The 23,590-nt window shown below is 32.3% G+C and overlaps 4 protein-coding genes across 4 annotated transcripts; 2 read left to right on the top strand and 2 right to left on the bottom strand.

Annotated features, from left to right (window-relative positions):
• The first annotated feature begins 1,039 nt into the window (after nt 1-1,039).
• Nucleotides 1,040-3,552, top strand: LOC9304107 (acetylornithine deacetylase). Its single transcript, XM_021017482.1, has 10 exons — nt 1,040-1,453; nt 1,666-1,910; nt 2,002-2,110; nt 2,189-2,327; nt 2,413-2,470; nt 2,564-2,581; nt 2,665-2,787; nt 2,877-3,030; nt 3,137-3,170; nt 3,253-3,552. Exons 1-10 carry the CDS (start codon nt 1,118-1,120, stop codon nt 3,360-3,362), a joined length of 1,326 nt encoding a protein of 441 aa, XP_020873141.1. The 5' UTR covers nt 1,040-1,117; the 3' UTR covers nt 3,363-3,552.
• Nucleotides 3,375-5,652, bottom strand: LOC9306153. The gene is made up of 9 exons (XM_002867988.2): nt 5,046-5,652; nt 4,778-4,929; nt 4,595-4,690; nt 4,443-4,505; nt 4,280-4,348; nt 4,089-4,191; nt 3,934-4,005; nt 3,762-3,850; nt 3,375-3,683 (listed from the first exon to the last, which is right to left on the bottom strand). The coding sequence occupies exons 1-9, from the start codon at nt 5,524-5,526 to the stop codon at nt 3,534-3,536; spliced, it is 1,275 nt and encodes a 424-aa protein (XP_002868034.1). The 5' UTR covers nt 5,527-5,652; the 3' UTR covers nt 3,375-3,533.
• A 10,655-nt stretch (nt 5,653-16,307) lies between these two features.
• Nucleotides 16,308-17,668, top strand: LOC9304106. Its single transcript, XM_002870035.2, has 4 exons — nt 16,308-16,730; nt 16,819-16,904; nt 17,005-17,155; nt 17,261-17,668. Exons 1-4 carry the CDS (start codon nt 16,626-16,628, stop codon nt 17,501-17,503), a joined length of 585 nt encoding a protein of 194 aa, XP_002870081.1. The 5' UTR covers nt 16,308-16,625; the 3' UTR covers nt 17,504-17,668.
• Nucleotides 17,669-18,213: 545 nt separating this feature from the next.
• Nucleotides 18,214-20,222, bottom strand: LOC9306152. The gene is made up of 7 exons (XM_002867987.2): nt 19,879-20,222; nt 19,714-19,794; nt 19,412-19,591; nt 19,138-19,305; nt 19,000-19,053; nt 18,744-18,890; nt 18,214-18,665 (listed from the first exon to the last, which is right to left on the bottom strand). The coding sequence occupies exons 1-7, from the start codon at nt 19,945-19,947 to the stop codon at nt 18,294-18,296; spliced, it is 1,071 nt and encodes a 356-aa protein (XP_002868033.1). The 5' UTR covers nt 19,948-20,222; the 3' UTR covers nt 18,214-18,293.
• Nucleotides 20,223-23,590: the final 3,368 nt, after the last annotated feature.

The following is a 23,590-nucleotide window of genomic DNA, read 5'->3' as shown; positions in this document are numbered from 1 at the left end:
ATGATCAGAATTGGTCATATATTACATCCTCCATGCTTCGTAGGATAATATCCAGAGCGATATTGCAACAGATCCTTACTTGGTTGATTACCAATGTATGGGATGCTATCTCGTAGGGTAATATCCAGAGCGATATGACATCACTGCAACATATCCTTACTTGGCAGATTATTTCAGAGCTACATGAACAAAATAGGTGCTACCACACGCACACAAGCCTTATAGAATGAAAAACTCTTTTAACCGTGGATTATACTGTGATAGATCACATCTTCGTCTAGGCAAGTCTCTTGAGTAATTAGCTTCTTCAGTTTTTTTCCTCCAACCTTATAAAATCACAATTTAGTGATGTTAATTGGTTTAATGTTATGCTTGCTTTTATATTCGAATCTTTAATTTCTTAAATCTTAATCCTTAAATTTTCCAAGTTTGCATTGTATCACAAAACTCTCTTTATTTTGGTTCTTTGATTCTATAAAGTATACATGTTATAAAAAAACATTATAATTTTTGTTATTTTGACCACCAACTTCATTTCCATTGACAAAAGTGAAAGATACAATACAAATGCATTCAAAGTTGGCTAAAGATATTATATTACAATGGATTCCAAGAAATATACATAGAGAGGGTGTTGCATCCTTGCATCATTTGCTAATTTGTCCGCCTACTATATCCTCTTTGCTCTTCTGACTTGAGAATGTCCATCATATATATTGCCCAATGATGCGTAATCTTTCTGGATGCTTTGCTTGGCCAATTGATGTTGTATGTGTGAGTTGCAATAGATCCCAATTACGCCAAAGAATACACATTTTCAAATCAATATAAAACGGAACAACATTAAGCAAAACCTTGTATTTTGCTCAAAAAAAAAAAAACCTTGTATATTAATTTATTTTCTTTGCTGTGGTTAGTGATATCAAATATATCAATCTTCTTGTAGATTATTTAATTTGGTTCCGTATAAAATTTTAATTAATTAACGTAACACTCCACCTAAAAAGGTCCAAAGTCAAAAACCTTAAACAACACACGAAGCTCGTAACAAGCAAACCGAAACTTATTTGTTTTGTTTGCAAATCACAAAAAAAAAAACCACATCTTTGGTGCAACAATGGCTTCGTATTCCAAAGCACTGGTCGAATTCATAGGCTCTCTTGACAAAGACTCATACGTTTCTCTCTTATCAAAACTCATCGGCGAGTCAAAATTCGTCCAGAACAATCCTCCGGAGCTCATCCCTCAAGAGGACCTAATCGTCAAACACGTCCTTGAGTCTCTCCGTCCTTATAGCACAGAAACTGGTGGTGGTCCTCTGGTGATCAATCATGTGGCGTATCATTCAGGCAGAGGTAATCTCATCGTTGAGTACCCAGGATCTGTTCCCGGAAAGATCTTGTCTTTCGTCGGAATGCATATGGACGTCGTCACCGCGAATCCTGATGATTGGGTAATTTATATTGATTCCAATTCGTGATTTTGATCGGTGCCCATTTGAATTAGGGTAAAATCTGATACTGGGTTCTTGTTAATTTCCGATGAAATGATCCGAATTGTTCCAAATTTCAAATCTTTCTCTGTTTTGTGTACTCTAGGGTTTAATCGGTTTATGGATTCCAGCTACTGTGATATTGAATTGTTGATTTCGGTTTTTGTGCATAGGAATTTGATCCTTTTTCGCTAAGCATAGATGGTGATAAGCTTCGTGGTCGTGGGACAACAGATTGTCTTGGTCACGTTGCTCTTGTCACCGAACTCATGAAGAGACTCGGGCAAACTAAACCGTCATTGAAATCAACGGTGGTGGCGGTTTTCATCGCTAGTGAAGAGAACTCTTCCATTCCTGGTGTTGGTGTGGACATGCTGGTTAAAGATAAACTTCTTGATAAGCTCAAATCCGGACCCTTGTTAGTTTCCATTCTTTTCTAATCTTCTTGGGGAGTTTTTAGACGAAAATTGGAGGATGATTGAAGCTTTTTGATGTGTATTCTTTTGAAGGTATTGGATTGATACGGCGGATAAGCAGCCGTGTGTTGGAACTGGCGGTATGATACCGTGGAAGATTCATTTTACCGGAAAGCTTTTCCATAGCGGTTTAGCTCACAAGGTAGTTTCTACATGAATGGTTACTCGGATTGATGAAGTTGCAAACTCGGCATTGATCTTTTTCTTCTGTTACATGAAGGCGATTAACGCGATGGAGTTAGCAATGGAAGGGCTTAAGGAAATCCAAGCCCGGTTCTACAGAGACTTTCCGCCTCACCCACAAGAGAAAGTTTATGGTTTTGCAACACCATCCACCATGAAGCCTACACAGTGGTCTTGTAAGTTGAGGAATCTAAAGCAAAATGTATGCCTAATGACTTCCAATGTTGTCTACTTACTCCAAAAAATTGTTTGGTTTTGCAGATCCAGCAGGCGGAATCAACCAAATCCCTGGAGAATGTACCGTTTCCGGTGATGTCAGGTTATGTTTCTAAAGTTGTAAATACTGTAAGTAAAATCGAGATGTCTCATTTTTTTTTGCTTACTTTTTCTTCTCTATTCTTTTTGATTTCAGGTTAACTCCTTTCTACGAGTAAGTCACTTCACACTTCGCCCTTAATTCGTTTCCTTAATGCGTTTAGACACACAGTAATGTTTTTTTGGTTGATTTTGCAGAGTGAAGGAAGTGATAACGAAGTTGCAAGAGTATGTTGACGACATAAACGGTAACATAGAGAAGCTCGAAACCCGTGGTCCTGTTTCGAAATATGTCTTGCCAGATGAGAATTTACGGGGAAGGTTTGGATTTTCTTCTTCGCCTGATTCTATTCTTTCTCACATTTTATTGTACGTACCAAAATCTTAAAAGTCTTAATTTTCTCTTGCAGGCTCACGTTAAGCTTTGATGAAGCATCAGCTGGAGTTGCGTGTAATCTTGATTCCCCCGGCTTTCATGTTTTATGCAAAGCAACCGAAGAAGTTGTTGGACACGTGAAACCTTACTCGATCACCGGTACTTTGCCTCTAATCCGAGACCTCAAGGTAATCCATTAGATAAAACCTAATCTAACTAGACTCAAGACTGATCTTTCAGAGTTCTCTGCAACTGACTCTTTCTAAATTGACGAATCATGGTCTTGGTTTGTAGGATGAAGGTTTCGATGTGCAAACTTCAGGATACGGTATTACTACACCCACCTCGGATTCTCTCCTTTTCTGAATTTCCTCATCTTTGATGCTTATCTCTTTTAAATTTTGCTGCAGGTCTCATGGCTACATATCATGCAAAGAACGAATACTGCCTTCTTACAGACATGTGCCAAGGCTTTGATGTCTTCGTTAGGATCATTTCTCAACTTGAAGAACAAGACTAAAATGAGATAGAAGATCATAAAATAAAAGCTTCACATAGCTACTCTCTCATTAACTTAATGGTTCTATACATTTACTTTGCTTCTATCTATTTGTACAAGTCAATGGTGGCTCAATACATAAGACACTTTACAAAATTTAAAACAAAGGATAATGTTTATTCAGTTATTTATCTATCTTGAGTTGTCGTCACCTTCAGTTTCAAGTTTCTGAACGCGTAGCCGGAGTCTTTGCTGATGATGGTGTAGTTTCCAGAGACCATTCCCCAATACAACGGCAGAGTATATACCATGTGTGATGATAGGAGCAAGAAGATTGTTTGTCTGCAAGATTTTCGGTTTGGTATCAACGATTTTTGACAAATTCGAAAAAAGGAATGCGTGAACAGAAGAAGTAAAAACCTGAATCCATTCAAAGCCGAGGTATAGACCCAAAAGCCCTTCGAGAAGAGGAGAGTAGATTTTCTTCATCTGTCTTCGCTCGTACCACGCTGCAAAAAGGAACATTGAGAATCCTTAAAGTGTTTGATTGTGAAACATATCTAAAGCCTTCTGCTTTACTAAGTTATGGTACCTGCAAACAACTTCTTCAGCTCATCACGGGCAGAGCGAGTTTTCAAGACAGGTGCCATTATATAAGTTGGATCTAAGAGAAATAACAAAACAAATTTAGCTAAGAGGTTAAAATGTTTTGTAACATAGAGAAAGATTTTAGGAGTACACGGAAACCTTTAGGGGAAGCAGCGACGTAATAGAGAGAACCAGTGAGAGCGGCTGTAATAGTGGCTGCAAAAACTTGAGCAAATGGTACAAATGGTGGCAAGAGTCCAGTCTGAAAATTCAATCAATCTAAAGTAAATACGCTTGTACAAGTTCAAGGAACAAGAAGGAGACGAGGACGAACAGCAAATCTATAATACCAAAGCGACCATTCCTCGAGAATCCGAGATGAGATCTGTTCCCCTTAGGAATATATCAGCTAGTGCACCCTGTAAAAACAATATCAAAACCACAAAAACTTCACACACCGAAAACAGAAATCCGAGAAACAAAACAATTGAAGATTATCAGACAGCACAAAACCTGAAACGCAGCGCGATAGAAGAGCTCTTCTCCAACTGAACTTGCCGCAACTACTAAGATAAACTAAAGAAAGACAAGACAAAGGTTTAACATTCTTTCTCAAAGATTCAATCAATACTTGAAATTCAAAACATTCTGTTAGAGTTCTTCACCTGCCAAGCTGACATTCCATGAAAGAAGCCTCTAAGCTCGTCATCTTCAACATCTCTAATGGCACGAGCATGCGGCGACAATTTTACAACTTCATCCTAAACCAATAAACAATCAAATCTTTCCCATAAACACCAAAGCAGCTTCAATACCATTTAAAGAGAAATCCCTTATCACTAACTTACATCAAGAATGAAGAGAAGAGCCATAATAGGTGGAGAAGCATAACCAAGTCCAGCAATAATTGTATCCAAAGAAGCATTAAAACCTCCTGTGTAATCAATTCCTGCTACTTCACATATGAATCTTCCTGCTACAGCCATTCCACAATATATTCCTGTTTTTTTTCCCCAAAAACACAAAATCAAATTTCAAATTCATTGTTCAGATAAAGTTTCAATTTTGAAATTTCATAAAGGAAACTTCTTTTTCGAAATTGCTCAATCATCTTACCGATTCCATAACTCAACCTAACAATAGCATCGATCTTATCCCAAGCTTTAAAATCTCCACCGCTTCCGCCGACAAATTCGCCGACGGAAGTAACCTCACCAGAAGGTCCAGCTAAACCGCCACTACCGGCTCCAACAAATTCGCCGCTACTGAAACTTCCCACCGACGTTACATCTCCAGAAGTAACAGCTAAACCACGCGCCGCCGCATCTCCGTCGTCGATCACTTCACCGCTGCTCTGTCCAGCGGATGACGACGACGCTTTAACTGACTTTAATTTCTCTAACGAAAGTCCGTTTAACCGTGAATTACTCTTCCCGTTACGTTTCTTCAAATCCGATCTCGAACTCGCCGGAGAATCGAAAAGCTTAGAACTACAATTACTACTCCTAAATCCACCGCTTCCGCGACTACACCAAGACGAAGAAGAAGACGAGAGAGTGACTCTTGTGGTACTACAAGACAACAAAGGAAGACCCATTTATAACATGCGACGGCTCTCAGGCGAAGTTATCGGAATAACGCCGGTGATCTCGTCGGAGAGATTCTCTTCTTCATTTAGTGAGAGAGATCGGTGACCGTGCGTTTTTATTTTCTCATTTTATTTAATTAGTAATATATAATAAATAAGTGGAAAACCATCGAAGCTGTCAAAATAAATAAAAAAATAAGTGGAAAATTTTGGACCGTTGGATGATAGAGAAAGAGTTGATCTAACGGTTGTGAAGAGTTTAGTTATAGAGACCACTTAAATTGAGAAAGAGTAATTGAACTTGACTACGTACCTTCGTCGATGATTTTGATTTGTACTACTTTGCATGTCTACACGTTACCATTTGTTTTTGTGCAGTACGTAAAATGGGCCGTAATTTTATTTAATGGGCATTAGTTAGAATGAGTCTATTAACTCATTTCCATTGCTTGACATCTTAGCATATATGAATGAGACCGAGCGTTGTATGTGGATTACACCCAAAATGTATGTGGGAAGACAGTCATGTAAAGAAGCCAAGACGTAAATCAACATAAACGTAAGGTAAGGTTTATGTTGATTTACGTCTATATGTGGTGGTGTGTGTCATTTAGAGGAGATGGGAGGTGATTCCTCTCGCTTCTTGGTATTCTATTATTTGAAATCGGGAATCTATTTCATTGTGCGATATGGAAAGGTATTTGTAAATGATTGTTTAATTTTTAGGTAGATTTTTTGGGTAGATTTTTTGGTGAAAACTCTCATCGGAATGACCGATTATAGACACGATAATTTTTTTGTCTTGAACACTACATGGTGGTATATTGGAATGTCAAAAATAGAGTTGGTTTAAAAAATTGAGGTCCAAAGAAACTAGCTTGAAAAGCTAAAGATATTGACTACAGTTCAAAGTGTTTATTTTGGATGTTAGAGGAGAAATCCAACTACACATGACCTACATGCTTGGGGTAATTTATGAGTGAGAATTTGATATATTTATTTTCGAGCTCTCACAGATTTGATGAGATGTCTATATTTCAAAACCTTTCCCACGAGTTTAGGATGAGAGCCGCCCTTGAGATTTTGTGGGGTAGAAGCAAAAAGTAAACATTGTGGACCTCTTATACAATGAGTAAGAAAAATGTAACAAAAAAGCAAGGGCTCAAACTGCCACCTCTTATTATATCACTTAAATTCTTTAACCAACTTCATTAACATACAAGATTGCAAGCGCGTTTGAGTTGCTTTTATTCAAGGCCAACTCTGTTAAGGACTGTATGTGCTTGTCGTTTTAAAGTGCCTAGAAAGATGAAAACATTGGTAGGCTTCACCGAATGCAGTTTTACTAACAATGCATTCTTGTGTGCTCAGTAAATGATTCACCTTATCTCTGGATAGCTAATAAATTACTCCAACAATTGTCTATGTTATTGTAGTCTTTGTTGGGTATCTAACAGAAAAAGTATGTTAGTTGGATAATGTTTGATGTGGAAGCAGAGCTAGTTTTGCACATTATTGTCACACTCGTAATGAATGCAAAATCTCTAGAAAGATTTGTCATATCTATCATGCTTGCCACAAAACAATATATAGGCACACGCTCTGACTTTTCTCGTCACAAGAAAGAATGTCATTTAAAGAATAGGTGGTGTTTCAAAAATGATGATGCTTATGCATCTTTTGTCTTGAGTTCATATACATTCCAAGAGGAAGATATATTAGTTGGATCATACTGTACTCCTCACATGAAAATGTTTAAATCCATGAATCTTCATCACACTCGCTGATTGCTCGAGTAATTACCCGATACACTTAACCGCAAGGTAGTATATACGGGGTCGATCCACAAGAACCAATGGTACACTAAAGACTTCCGAGACTCGTTCTTAGCTAAAGCGAAGAGTTGTTTTGTTTGGGTTTTCAGAATTATAAGTAAAAATGCAAGTAATTTAAACGATTAAACTTATGAATTAAAGACATTGGGCATTAGGGTATTTCAGAGATCAACGAATAATGGAAACATGAGACAAGGAATTCAATGATTAAGCACCGTTCTTGAACATGAACACATTTAGACTAATTCTCTTTCAAGACATTAATCACTAAATTTGACTACTCGATTACTAAACTTTCGCATGTAATTTCCTAGTCAAATTCGCATTATCAAACAAGTTCATTAAGTTCACAATGCGTCCTAACGTCAACTTTCGTTGGCTAGAAATACATTGCTCAATTCACATTCTTTCAGGCATTCTATCGAACACTTTTGATGCATAGAAAAACCTAGAATCTACAACAGGGTGATCAATTCTATTATAGCATTAAGAACATTTGAATCAAAAAACCTATAGAATGAGAATTCCAAACAACAATCAATCCATCAATCCATTGAATCTCCTAATTAGAACCCTAAAACCCAATAGGAGAACTACTCACACATAGAAAAAGAGATAACAAAAATCAATGAAGAAAACATGATGAAATTGTAGAAATAACAAGATAGGGTTTAGAAATCTTCTCCAAGTGTCAAGAGGATGAATTCCTTTGCCCAAAATTTTTTACAAACCAAAGAACAAAGTTTAGAACTGAAAAATATCAAGGATAATGTGTAAAGAGTCGAGCATAGGGTTTTAAAATAATAGGTAACGAGCCGGGTCGGATCTGGAATCGGGTCAATTATGGGCCAAAAGTACGTCTGGGGAAGGGATCGATCGATCCGGTGGGTAGATCGATCGATCCCGAGTCACTGGAAACTGCTTCTCGTCCGTCATAGGATGGGATCGATCGATCCACTTGTGGATCGATCGATCTGGATCTTCTGGTCTCCAACTCCGCAACAGCTTCAAATGCTCGGCAGATTGACATGTCTTCACTAATTCGGGTGTAACTCTTCAATGCACCGTTAGATTTCCGTCAAACCACTTGGAAAATCAAGCTAACATCTTCATCTAACTTGTGCCAAAAATACAGAAAGATCTAACGGTAGGAAGTATTCTATCTGAGGCAAAACGTCTGACACTTCTAAACGAAACTGCATCTCCAAATGTGTGTTTATATCCCAAAACAGCTCGTTTTCCTCCAAAGCAACCTAAAACCTGTAAAGACTCGATAAATGACTAAAAGACACTAAAAACACACTTTGACTCTATAAAACATATGATGTAGGAAAGAAAACAAAGATTCAAAACCGATAAAAACACAACATATCAACTCCCCCCGACTTAGATCTTTGCTTGTCCTCAAGGAAAGAAAAAATCCTTATCAAGAGAAGAGGTTTGAAAACACGAGAACTCACATTTTCTTCGGGATCATGATCTTATCAATTGCCTGCAAACCACTATCACAAAATTCATCAAACCGTACTAGACTGTACTTCGCCATAACCGTAGCAACAAAATTAAGTCCCGAGATCTAAAAGAACTTCCAGAATCAGATAACTTAACCTTTTAACATTTATTAGCAGTGGCATGTACTCTCACTAAGGGAATATCAAACACGTTATGGGCTAGGTGAAAGGGCTATTATTTGGTGACTCAAGTGTTTCGGGTTCTCAAACAGGGTAAAACGGATGCATGTCATTATGCGAAATCACAGTGAGACACAAACCAATTAGGAGGTACATAGCTTCCCTTAAGCTCGGATCAAACTAACCAACACACTATCCCAATCAAATCAATGAGTACCCTTGATGCTTATCAATATAACTAAGAATAACTTGACATTTCCGGTTCCATTCACTCTCCTTTCCCGTTTCTTCTTTTCATTTTTTTTTTTTTTTTAATAAACAGGGGAGTGGAACCGGTGTCTCACAAAATTTGCACCAAGAGAAACCGCAAACGACAACAACATATCCCATGAATACAACCTCTAAACCATAGTGGCTCAATCTCAAAACATATCAACAACCAGTAAACTACAAATCACTATCCTAACAGAAGGAAAGCTATGTCGGTTCGTATACTCCGTAGTTTTCGCACATGGATGCATATCATGATGATTATATAAGAATGCATGAGGTTTCAAACAATGGATGGGGGAAACAGGTGTGGTACTAGACTAAAAATGAGTCTAGCCATTCAGAGTTAGCAAAGAGTGGTGAAAATGATGCAAACAAAACTCTGAATGTATGATCCATTACATGATTCTCAAGCCCCTAAGTGAGATAAATTAAGTCCAGATTAAGTTCAAATATATAAGATAAAGCTCAATTCATCCGAATTTCAAAGAGATAGGGACTACTATAGAGTGATAAAGTGATGGATTTTCCTGAACTTCCAAGTTATCGAATAGTGCTAAAATGGTCCCAAGGCAATGTAATCAAACACGGTGCAATTCCCCAAGAAAAGATCATAGTTCTCAAACAAATTTTGACTCAATAAAATACACAATTTTTTTTTTTTTACTCGATAAAAGGAACTCGACGACTCAAGAGAAAACATCAAAAGAAACAACCAAAGCAAACTCGATTAGTAGACAAATGACATCCTCCCCCCGACTTGCTTCACACCGACTCGGTGTGAAAACAATTCGAAGAAATGATGCCATACACACTCAAAAGAAAAAAATTTTAAAAATGAAAATGCAAAAAAGATAAAGAAAAAACTTACTTGGGATACATTGTGGGTTGCCTCCCACCAAGCGCTTATTTTAGGTCGTAAGCTTGACCTCTCAACACTAAATATTAATCATAAGAATCAAAAGGTTGAGCCAATGGACATTTTGTCCTTCTCATGTTAGTGCAAGAAATGAGATGTGCCAAGTAACACAATATTATCCATGGTAAAGAGATAAAATTCGCATCAAGAAAAATTACTACAAATGTAGCATATACTTTGAAATATTCCTTGATGGTTGAATGCTTATGAGGATCAAATGCATTTGGAGGGAAAATAAAGTCAATTTCCTGGTTACAAGAGGTTTGAACAAAATAATCAACTTCATCGCCATTAATCTCATATAGCACAATATCTCCATCCATATAATCAACCTCATGATCTTCATACTCATGCAAAATCTTATCAATATCAAGCACAAATCCTAGGAAAGATTCATCAAGAAGAGATCTAGATATTTCAGGCATTGAAAACTTAAACTCGAGATCATGAACATTCAAAGCACAATGATATTTAATATCAAAACATATTTCATGGTAATCCCTAGCAAGTTTTGCTGCTCTTAAAGTATCTAGTCGTTGAAACTCACATATCAAATCGTAATATTCATCAATGATCATGGGAGTATGCAAACTAGAAGTCACATCTTCAATGCATGACAACTGAATATCCTCAACATCATGAATTTCAAGGGTTGAAACGCATGTTCCTTCTAATTTGCTTGGTGGAACCCAATATATTACCTTTTCAAGCGCACGGGCTTCTTGTTCTTCATAGAATGTGACTTCTCTTCCTTCACATGCTGCCCGGTGTGATAAGAGATTACACCGGATCAAGATCGCTAAATCACTCCTAACAAATGTCGGATGTTCGTTGTGAAGTTCATCCAACTTCACTTTTTGTTCCGGTGTAAGAACACTCTCATCAAACGGTGGCTCCACATATGGTTCATCATCTTCTTCTTGCGGCCAATCATTGTATTCCATGGCATAGAAAAAACAAATGAAAGTTAGTAATAAATAAAAATGCTCTAGACTAAAAACTAATCCTAAATCCTTAGGTAACGCAATTGGTCCCCGGCAACGACGCCAACTTGATTGCTCGAGTAATATACGGGGTCGATCCACAAGAACCAATGGTACACTAAAGACTTCTGAGACTCGTTCTTAGCTAAAGCGAAGAGTTGTTTTGTTTGGGTTTTCAGAATTATAAGTAAAAATGCAAGTAATTTAAACGATTAAACTTATGAATTAAAGACATTGGGCATTAGGGTATTTCAGAGATCAACGAATAATGGAAACATGAGACAAGGAATTCAATGATTAAGCACCGTTCTTGAACATGAACACATTTAGACTAATTCTCTTTCAAGACATTAATCACTAAATTTGACTACTCGATTACTAAACTTTCGCATGTAATTTCCTAGTCAAATTCGCATTATCAAACAAGTTCATTAAGTTCACAATGCGTCCTAACGTCAACTTTCGTTGGCTAGAAATATATTGCTCAATTCACATTCTTTCAGGCATTCTATCGAATACTTTTGATGCATAGAAAAACCTAGAATCTACAACAGGGTGATCAATTCTATTCTAGCATTAAGAACATGTGAATCAAAAAACCTATAGAATGAGAATTCCAAACAACAATCAATCCATCAATCCATTGAATCCCCTAATTAGAACCCTAAAACCCAATAGGAGAACTACTCACACATAGAAAAAGAGATAACAAAAATCAATGAAGAAAACATGATGAAATTGTAGAAATAACAAGATAGGGTTTAGAAATATTCTCCAAGTGTCAAGAGGATGAATTCCTTTGCCCAAAATTGTTTACAAACCAAAGAACAAAGTTTAGAACTGAAAAATATCAAGGATAATGTGTAAAGAGTCGAGCATAGGATTTTAAAACAATAGGAAACGAGCCGGGTCGGATCTGGAATCGGGTCAATTATGGGCCAAAAGTACGTCTGGGGAAAGGATCGATCGATCCGGTGGGTGGATCGATCGATCCCGGTGGGTGGATCGATCGATCCCGAGTCACTGGAAACTGCTTCTCGTCCGTCATAGGATGGGATCGATCGATCCACAAGTGGATCGATCGATCTGGATCTTCTGGTCTCCAACTCCGCAACAGCTTCAAATGCTCGGCAGATTGACCTGTCTTCACTAATTCGGGTGTAACTCTTGAATGCATCGTTAGATTTCCGTCAAACCACTTGGAAAATCAAGCTAACATCTTCATCTAACTTGTGCCAAAAATACAGAAAGATCTAACGGTGGGAAGTATTTCATCTGAGGCAAAACGTCTGACACTTCTAAACGAAACTGCATCTCCAAATGTGTGTTTATATCCCAAAACAGTTTATTTTCCTCCAAAGCAACCTAAAACCTGTAAAGACTCGATAAATGACTAAAAGACACTAAAAACACACTTTGACTCTATAAAACATATGATGTAGGAAAGAAAACAAAGATTCAAAACCGATAAAAACACAACATATCACTCGCTACAAAAGTGAGTCCAACTTCTTTCTTGAGAGATTTTTGCGATCAACCATGTTCGTCAAAATAATAGATTATAACATACATCTCCATCTTATATAGTGTAAGAATGGAAGATTTTTTTGAGATTTCGTGGCATCCTCATATATAAAATTTTTTTATTATTGTTAGAATGTTGCTAGAGAACCGAGTTTTCTAGGAAGGATAAAAAAAAAAGGGTGGATAAATTTCTACCATAAATTAGGAAATTGCTATGAAAGCTGTGGATCTTCCATAAGGTGTTTCTTTTGGGAGGCGTTACTATTACAACATATGTAATATTTTTCGTATTTTTCTTACGCATATGTAAAGTTTGTCCTACGAAAAATGATACATAAGAGGTGTTTCTAGAGGAAGCTCAAGTATGCTTGAAAGAGAAGAATGACTTTAACAGAGTGTATGAGAGGGAAGTTCTCATAAACAGCATGTCTTGGTTTTATGAAAAAAAAAAAACTCTAAAAACAAGTGTGTCTCGGGAGGGAGCACATGGAACACCTCAATAAGTGCCTCTATCTATTGCAGAAATATAAACATTGTACGCTTTTGTTATAAACTATTTTATACATGCTTCTTCTCTGTTATGGTTTGTTTGCATAAAAAGCCAAACAAGAAGTTTTCCAGAGAATAAGCATATGTTAGGCAGGATTTTAAACATGTGCAAAACATGGTATTATAGACAAGTTCATCTCTTCCGCATCATCTAATTCACATTTTAGGTTTGCATTTATTTTTGTCCATGCAAGATAAAAATCTTTTAGAAAATTATCTAAAGATGATATCATCCAACGAGTTCATTTCTTGCTAATCATGTCCACCTATGAAGTCTATAAAAAATAAGATGAAAATAGAATTAGGTATTTGCTTATTTTATTCAAGGAACAATGCAATAAAAAAATATATGTTTCTATATATTGCAATTCGACATACATGCATATGGTACTAGCTAGACGTACATTGACATTACAAAAAAACTATTTTTATGGATACGAGATGCATATCTCTAATCTTAACATACGGATCAAATGTTACACAAACATAAAGCAATTATTAGGATATGGTAATTGTAGACGTGCATCAAAATACTTAATATAGAAACTTCATTAATCCAAATGATACTAGTTTATTGTATGTCATCTATTTCACACTTTATACACACACACTACTATAAAAACTTAAAAATACATATAATTGTGAGAAGACATATATTTACGTTTCTATCACAGATTAAAGAAAAATCAAAATATACTACTACAAAAATGGTCGTATATCCTTGAATGACAAAAACTGACAAAATTAGTGTATAAAGTTTTCATTAGTTTCATCAATGTTATGAAATATTCACTCAGAAGCCGTAATATATCTTTTTGGGAATTGGTAATGTAAAAAAAATCTGTTAAGAAATTAATGTTCGATAAGGTAAAATCCACCAATAGACTCGAGAATCTTTATTCAAAAATAGAATTATAGAACATAGCATTAATACATAGAAAAGTTTCTTATCACATAATGTTAAATTTTGTTACAAGGAATCTTAGTTTTTGAATGTGTCTTCAAATCTCACATCCTCCAACAAAGATTCCAATTATGGTTTCTTGTGTTACCAAATGTGGATGATTTATATGATTTCACGAAATTTTAAATTTTGTGTTTCGTGTATAACACCAACTATAGAATATTTTTTTCAAAGAAAAGATAGTTTTAAGGATTTATATTCGTTTTAAAGGAGAACTAATGGAAGTAACATTACTAAGAAAACTATAAAAGCATAAAGTATGCATGCCTTGACATTACAAGTTAGTCGCTATTAAATATGAGATTTTTGATGTTTTAAGTATGTATCCTAAAATGAGCAAAAACTACGTAGTGCATCATATTTATCCAATCAACGCCATTCATTTGTAAATAGTTTCATATTCACGTCAATATACTATGAGATCGATCACTCAACTCAGTTTAATTTCTGATGAGTTTTGGATATGTTCTTTGAATCATAAAATAAATGATTCATGTGAACTCTCAAAGTAGGTTTTAACTAAATTATAGTAATAAAAATAGCCAATATAAAACAAGTACATAACCAAATACCAATCAAAACATGCATTTTTATAATTCGCGATTTAACTTATTTAACTAACAATTTATATGATATGATTTAAACGTGATAAACTCATATAATAAGTAACTAAAGCTGAATTAACACATAAAATATTTTATTTAAAGATTCGCATAGACCTCCATTGCGAAAACCACAATATATACCTTTATCACGATTTAAAACATACATTTCGATCATTAAAGCAAAAACGATTATCTTACTCATATAATAATCAAGATGTAGAATTATTATTTGTCTTTCTTTAGTGAATAAATTGGATATATATATATATATATATATATTCTTATGATTTTAGCCTACTCAACTACGAACAAAAATTAGTGTGAATCATTATAAACCAGTTCAGAATACATGACCTTAACATAGACTGAGTAATAATAGTCTTTCACGACTAAGTAGGGTAGACATTTGTAGAGCAGACCCAACATTTTAAGAACTAAATTGTTGGGTTAATTCATAAACATGAATATACTTGTGGCGGTACAAGATATGTAAACTACATTATATGTGTTATTACAAAATTTAGATAAGTTAGGTTACATATGCGAATACAAAATTCATCTCAATTTATGTCATTTTTTAAATTCAAACATATGTCATAAAAGAATAACAATTATAAAGCCATAGAACAATTTATAATTAAAAACTAACAAGTAAATATGGTGAAAATTTTATTAATAAAATTAAAAATGATAATCAGAGAAAACAACAAGTAAATACAACTAAATATACTTCCTAAAATATAAAATAGGAATACAGTTAATCAATTAATTGCTTTAGTTGCAAATAAAGAAAATAAGACAAGATATTAGCATAATAAAGTAATGAATTGATGGATTGACCCCAACTTTGGTCTTTAAATATGGTTGATCTTCTTTTCCTTTGGTCATCACTTTTGATTTTGTTTTGTATTCTCTGTAAGTATTTTTCTAAATTCATCTATTTATCTTCACTTTGATTGGATTTTTCTTTACATCAAGTGAAAAACGTGTTAAATTTCTAAAATTTATAGTTTTTCTTTTGCTTATTTTGACTAAAATAGTTTTATTGCTTATTCTAGAAATTTGGGATATTATGGTTTTTCAAATTTCTTTCATATTTATGATTAATTTTTAATATTTATTTATGAATTCTAATTATAATTCAAGATGATCATTTGTTTAACTTGTATCCTTGATTATGAATCAAAGATCAATTTGGATTTAGGATTCTTCTTTCCTTGATTAAAATGATTTAAAGCTCTAAAGTTTTTTATGTTCTCAATGTTTCATTTTGTATCTTAAAATTTGATTATATAAAAGAATGAAATATAAATTTATAAACATTGATCATGTAGTTTTATTTATGGAGATTTCTTCCTTTTTCTCCTTGAATTGTGTTAAATATATTTTCAAGTTCTTTTATAGTTAAAAAATCACATTATCAATAAAATTAGGTAGTTCTTCTAATGAATTGGATTTTAAACTGTGGTTCATTATTATTGGTGTTTGAGTTTCATTAACGATTTAGTTTTTTTTCTTAAGATTCAGGGATTTGGACTCTAATAGATTTGTCAAGAAACAATTTATAATATCAACTATGGTTTCAAACACTCATGACTATGATCGGATTGTGGTATCTAAAGAGGTTACAACAACATCTTCCTCTAAAAACACATATGACTTGAACGAATATAATATTACAAAACCATCTTTCTCATTACTATATGATTTATCGAAGGTTTTATACATATGTTTTATCCATTTATGTTCATCATGGATGGAAGAATATCTTTCATTTCCATGAAAAATGAATCTAACTACGGGTTTATGTTTTTAGAATGAGGAACAAATGACATCGTATGTGCAGCCTGATGACGATAGTGTTGAAAATAAAGAAGTTGCAGAAGCTATATTCCTTGATGATAACAATGACTTGTCTCATATTGAGGGAGAAGTACGTAATGTTTTTTTTTAGATAGTTTGTTAGATATTAGCTTATGCATGTTACCAATATGATAGTATAACAAATAATAATTTTGCAGATAACTGTTTGTGATACATGTGGTATTCAAGGATTTGAAGATTTACTTGTGATATGTTGCAACTGCAAAGTTGGTGCTGAACATACGTAATATTTGTTGTCACTACATACATAATTTTTAACTATGCAATTAGATAGTAGAAACTTTTTTATATGAGTGTCTTTTATCATTTGTTTGTTATTGTAGTTATTGCATGATGAAAAAAATAGATAAGGTTCCCGATAATTGGTCTTGCTATGAATGCACTGAAGAGTTAGATGGAATGCGAGAAGAAAAGGGAAATGAAGAAACCAACTCTAGAAAAAGGAAAGCAGATGCTGTTATTGATTATTTTGAGGTAATCCACAAAAATAAAGTATTTATAAAAGAATTATTTTTCTAAAACATATCATAATTGGCGATTAAACAACAAAAACCACTAATAACTTTTTTCTTTTTGCAGGCATCAGAAAAAATATCATCTCAAAGACAAACTAATTTGTTGAATACACAAAGTAATCCTAAAATCGGAGATGTTAACTTGAACGTGGACCTTAACATAAAACTAGATGAAGTCCCTGGTATAGATATTAACAAAGTCCATGGCATAGATCTGAACATAGATCCTAACATGGAACTAGGTGAAGTTCCTGGTATAGATATGAACGAAATCCGTAACAAAGATCTGAATGTGCATCCCAACTGAATATGTCCATGTTTCATATCTTGAGACAGGATTTTCAAGTAACTTCCAAGCTCAATGTGCTAAGAAACCTCGAATGGATACAAAACTCCCTTTTTAAAATAACTTTGAAAAAAAAATTATTTTGTAATTTCTAATAAAAGAGAGCATAATATATAAAAAAATAAAGAGTTATTTTTGTTATTTTTAATTATTATTTTCTTAAAATGTGTTATAAAAAAATGTGTTATTTCTTTTGATAAAATATGTATTATTTCTTGTAATAAAATATGTGTGTTTCTTATTAGTTGAAGATTAAAATTCCTAACCTTTTTTATCCAAAAAATATTGATGTTTTGTTATAAAATGATTTTCAATGGTTTCCTTTTTTTGTCTGATATATATTTTCTAACAAAATGAATAAAAAATCTAATGGATATACATCATAAATACAAAATTGTTAGCACTATTCACCGAAGGTGAGGCTTTTTCGACAACACTCAATCTTTATTCTCGTTTGAGTCTAAATTATTTATTGTCTCCTTTCCCATTGCTGCTTGTTAAAATTGTGCAATCAAAATTAGTTGTAATTTTATAAGAAAAGGAATAAAAATTTATTTAAGAAATTAATTTAGTTCAAATTTATAAATTTTATAAAATATATAAGAATAATATTTTTTAATCAATTTGAGTAGAAAATGACATAAAATCGGATGTAAAAATTATTTGCACTATTGTTATGAAATAACAATAACAAACAAGATAAACTACAATAAAGAAAGAAAAAAAAGAACAACAACAGTAAGAACATTGATTAGATACCACACTGTCCACCAGGTCCACCGAAGGTGAGCATCTCTCCTTGGCCTATTTCAAACTTACGAAACCATACATCATAACACTTCGGACTATCCACATATTCCTCAAACTCATTCGAGTCAATATCTACTAGTCTTTTGTCCTCAAAACACTTAAGTTGTTTCATGAAACATGAAAACTTGTTTCGATATCCTACTTCTTTCGGAAAAGTCCCTGCCCCCATAGAAGGGCTGGTAGCTCCAGCTAGCCCTCCTGTATACCCGCCGAATAAAACTTGTGATGCTCCTTGCATCGAATAAATTTGATAAGGCCAATAGCCTATCAAGGTTGATCTCGTCATCAATAACCAGTTTTTTGTTCTGGAATCCTGTATAATTGGTCCATAGTTTTAATATATAATTTGCTAAATATTTAAATATAATTTTGTTACTTTATTTTTTCTTACCTGACCGACGAGAAGATGAGCAGTGGACTGTCTTTTGCCTAAAGTACTAACTTTATGGTAAACCATACCGGGGTAGATTGTTTTATGGACTTGGACATAGCCTCCTCGACATAAAGCGTTGTAGCATCCGTTTGGGTGTCTACTTGACTGTAATATATAGTTAATATACATTTGATTACTAACACATCAAAACCAAAGAAATTTGAAGTCATTAAGTTTGACATTTGAATAAAAATATAAAGTAAAAATCACTTACTATCCAGTATGTTGTTAACCTTGGACGATCATCTCGGTACAATCCTGTATGCACCTAAAAGAAGATCAATTGTGCGATAAATTTATAACTCGACATATGATGATTTTTATGAGCAGCTAGATTTTGTAGTATACTTACAGCCCAACCAAATTGGATGCTGCTTATTACATCTTTTTCTCTGTGATTTAGCCAAATCCAAGCTTTACTAAATTGATTTTCCAATACTCGTGGTTTGTAAATATTGAACACCGCTTGCGCTCCATCCCATCTCTTTGTGTAATTCTCAAATGGTCTAATAATTGCATACTAACCAAAATAATTTGCAATGTTATTAAAATTTTATAAATAAAAAGTCGCAAAATAAATCTTTTAATAAAATACTTTATTTTAACATCGTGGTTAAAATACTTACATGTAGATTGGCTTCTGTAATTATTTTCTTCGGCTGGCTAAAGTTATTAGTATAGTTAATTTGCGGTATGTGAATTGGTACTTGTCCTTTAGGACACCTTTCTTCAGATTCACCGGTGAACAAATCTGATGTTTCCGGCTCCGTCGATACCATGGCTTGAAACTCGACACTTGGTCTCATCTAGAATGAAGACAAACAATCACTTGAGAAATAATTTTGATATGAAATATCTCCATGGTTATGGTAACATGAAATTTGTGCATAAATAAACTCAACTTTCTAATGATCATGAACCCCCATACCTGGATTTGGTGATCCTTCATCAATGGATGTTGAAATGCAGGTTGCTTATAGATATCTACACATTCGTATTCTATTTCTTCCTGCGATAAACATTAGATATATGAGTCAAATTACAAACAAATAATGTATTAATTGACTATCAAAATTTTGTTTTTTTTTGCTACCTGAACTGTTTGAGCAATATGACAAGAAAAAAGATAGATGAAGAGATATAATAACCAGTACGAAGCCATAGATTATTGTTTTGATCCTAATCTGCTTTCCAAGACAACATCTTGTAGTATGTATTTAACCTTGAATTTTTTTTAGATAATTTCGAACTCTTAATGTTTTCTGGTCTTAAGTCAACGTAACGTACTGACTTATTTTACAGTAATTATTCCAAAAGAGACGTGATTGCCAACCGAAAGTCAAAACCTGCTGATTTTGTTCCTAATTTGTTTGTGTTTTCGATTGATAGACTTAATTAGCTTATATAGCTTCTAATTATTTGCAAAAAAACACGTAAACTATTGGATTTTGTGAATAAGATTTGCTAACTCGCCAATTTTTGTAATTTTATCCTTTATCTATAAAAATATAAATAAATTCTACGACGTACGAAGTTAGAAATAATACGCATTATAAGTCTTATACATATTTTCTAAACGTTTTCATGGTCGTTTACTGAACTTTTTATAATTGTAAATAGTAGATTAAACTCCTTATCACAAAAATTTAAATTTGACAGTAACAAAGACGGGTTATATTGCATTAAAATTAAACTAGGGGATTTAGACTACAAAACATAAGTTCAACATTTTTATATTAATAGAAAGAGATATATTTAATTACTACAAATCATACTCAGTTTTGATCGTACCCAAATTGATTCAATAATTTCATGGAGACATTGGAGACATAGAGCCAACCAACCAAAGAGAAACCAGTGCCTTTTCTTTTGTCAACAGTCATATTAAATTAGCTCAAATAAGCCAATGTTAGGAAAAGTTGTTTACATAGGTAATAAGATGCGGCTGGGTAATTGTAAGTGTAAGTGTACATGCAAATGTAACTATATTACAGAATAAGATTTCACAGACACACAAATCATAGCATTAAAAATATTTTTTCAAAGAGAAAGAGAGAGCTTTCTCAGAATAAGATTTCACATACACACAAATTTTTATACATTCCACTCAATCATAATGATTTAATAATAATGATTTGGTATTAACACAAAACTTTAGAATACAAAAAAAGTAAATTAAAACCAAACTTTTTTTTTTTTCCGTTTTTAGTATTTTCAGTTAATCCTAATATCACACACACTAGATCATCACCCGTACTTTTGAATTTTATTTATTACAAAATTTATATAATATATATATTAGAACTAAGTTTTAATATTATAATAGTAAGTGAAAAAATATTAATTTTTTTGTCAGTCCCTATATACAATATTAGAATAAATATAAAATTTTTTCTATAATACTCAATTATGAATAATTTGTTTTTTAAGATATGAAAACGGAAAATAATTTTATTTTTTAAAAAGTAATATTTTTTGAACAATGAGTTAATTTATGTTAACAACCACAAAATAAGATTGCATATATTTCAGTAAGATCAAAAATTAAAATATCATAAATAAATCGCATATAAAACATAGATTATTTTCAATTAATTAAGAAAATTAGGTATTATTTTGAATTAATTTAGAAAATTCTTTTTCAATTCATAATTTTTTGGTTGTTGAAATAGAGATTTGTTTGAGCTAATCTAACTACAGAATTTGTTTGAAATTTATAATTACGGAATTTACCAATTATTCGCATAATCGAATATGTTATAAACATATATTTAGTATATAATAATATCAAAATTAACCCGTGCATGAAGTCTATATTTTTATTTTAGAATCTCAATATTTCATTTTAAAATATTGCGTGCACAATCTATTATTTTTTAATTCTAAAATTGCTTGCGAAATCAAATTTTTAAATATTTAGAGGTGTCAAACCATATTTAAATGTTCTACACTATTTTTAAATGTTCCAAATTAAAATCTTTAATTTTTTTTTGTAGTTTAAAAAATTATGAATTTCAAAAAACAAATTGTATGAAATTAAATATAACTATTCAAATAGTTATAAGGATCAAAACTCATTTCATCATATAATATATTATATTTAACCCGCTACCTATTATAAATATTTTTAAAAATAATCAAATTAGAGTATTTATAATTTTTAACTTTTTGAACTATTAAGTATTTATGATATTCTCTAAAAATATCAAGTAAAACTTATTTTAAATGTTGCAAATTAAAATATTTAACTTTTTTATTGTAGTATATAAAATTATACATTTCAAAAAAATAAATGTATGAAATCGAATATAAATATTCAAATTCTGACCCGTTGCTCAGTCGGAATTTTTGTTGACTTTATTTTTGTGTAAAAAAAATATATTACTCAAGTCTGAATTTTTGACCCGTATAATTGTTTCCTTTATATTGAACAATTTATATGCGTTTTTAAAAATTCAACTCTTGGCATATGCAGAAAAAATTTACTTTTTTTTTATTATGTAGATGATATGATGATTTATTTGTTTCATATAAATATAATCATATAAAGATGAGAGGTGAAGTTTAATGATTAATAACAAATTAATATGGTAAGTTAGATATCAAATCTTATATGTTCGTTTTGATTGGTCATTTAAAAAAAAAATAATAACAGATTTTCGTTTTATAATTTAATTAAATTAATTAAATGACATAAATTAGTATTTTACTTGTACAGTAAAACCTCTATAAATTAATAATGTTGGGATTATGAAATTTTATTAATTTAGAAAGGTATTAATTTATCGATAAATTAATAATTATTAATTTATAGAGAGATTTAACTAATTTTTTAATTTCTTAAAAAATTTCTATCTAAAAATAAAATTTTTTTATATAAGCAATATCTTTTTAAAACCAATAACAAGTAGAAAAACAGTTATTAAGTTTAAAAGATAATACAAATTTTTTTCCGAATAATAGAGTCATATTTTACATATAATATTTTAAATATATATCATAGCAATTCATATATAACATATATAAATTTATATCATATATATATTAAGTTAAATATACATATATATATATATATATATATATATATATATATATATATTAGAGAAATTGTTAAAAATGCCCATTTTTCAATACCCCTTTTCAAAAATACCCCTTTTGAGAGTACATTTTTAAGTTTGCCCTCTTTTAGTTTTTAATGACCATTTTACCCTTATTTGAAATAAAATTAGGTCCACAAAATACAAAATATTTTTTGGCGGGAAAAGTGATCCCGCAATTTTCCCGCCAAAACACTTGTAAAAACCTTTAAAATACCTTGTAAAATTTTCCCGTAAAAATTATTCCCGCCAAAAAATTTTCCCGCCAAAAATTTTTTTTTGCGGGAAAAGTTATTCCGCAATTTTTTTGGCGAACTTTTTTTTGCGGGAAAATTTTTAGCGGGAAAAATTTACAAGGTATTTTAAAGGTTTTACAGAGTATTTACAAGTGTTTTGTAAGGTTTTACAATGTATTTTAAAAGGTTTTACAAGGTATTTATAAGGTTTTATAAGGTATTTATAACTTGTAAAACCTTATAAAAAACTTGTAAAACCTTATAACTTGTAAAACCTTATAAAATAGCTTGTAAAATCTTATAATATCTTATAAATACGTTGTAAAACCTTTTAAAATACATTGTAAAACCTTATAAATACCCTGTAAAAAACCTTTAAAATATCTTGTAAATTTTTCCCGCTAAAAATTTTCCGCCAAAAATTTAACGCCAAAAAAATTGCGGAATCACTTTTCCTGCAAAAAAAAATTTT

This window comes from Arabidopsis lyrata (assembly GCF_000004255.2).
Source record: "Arabidopsis lyrata subsp. lyrata unplaced genomic scaffold ARALYscaffold_7, whole genome shotgun sequence".
NCBI lineage: Eukaryota > Viridiplantae > Streptophyta > Magnoliopsida > Brassicales > Brassicaceae > Arabidopsis > Arabidopsis lyrata.
The sequence above is the reverse complement of the archived record's forward strand: the minus strand, read 5'-3'. Positions and strand labels throughout refer to the sequence as shown.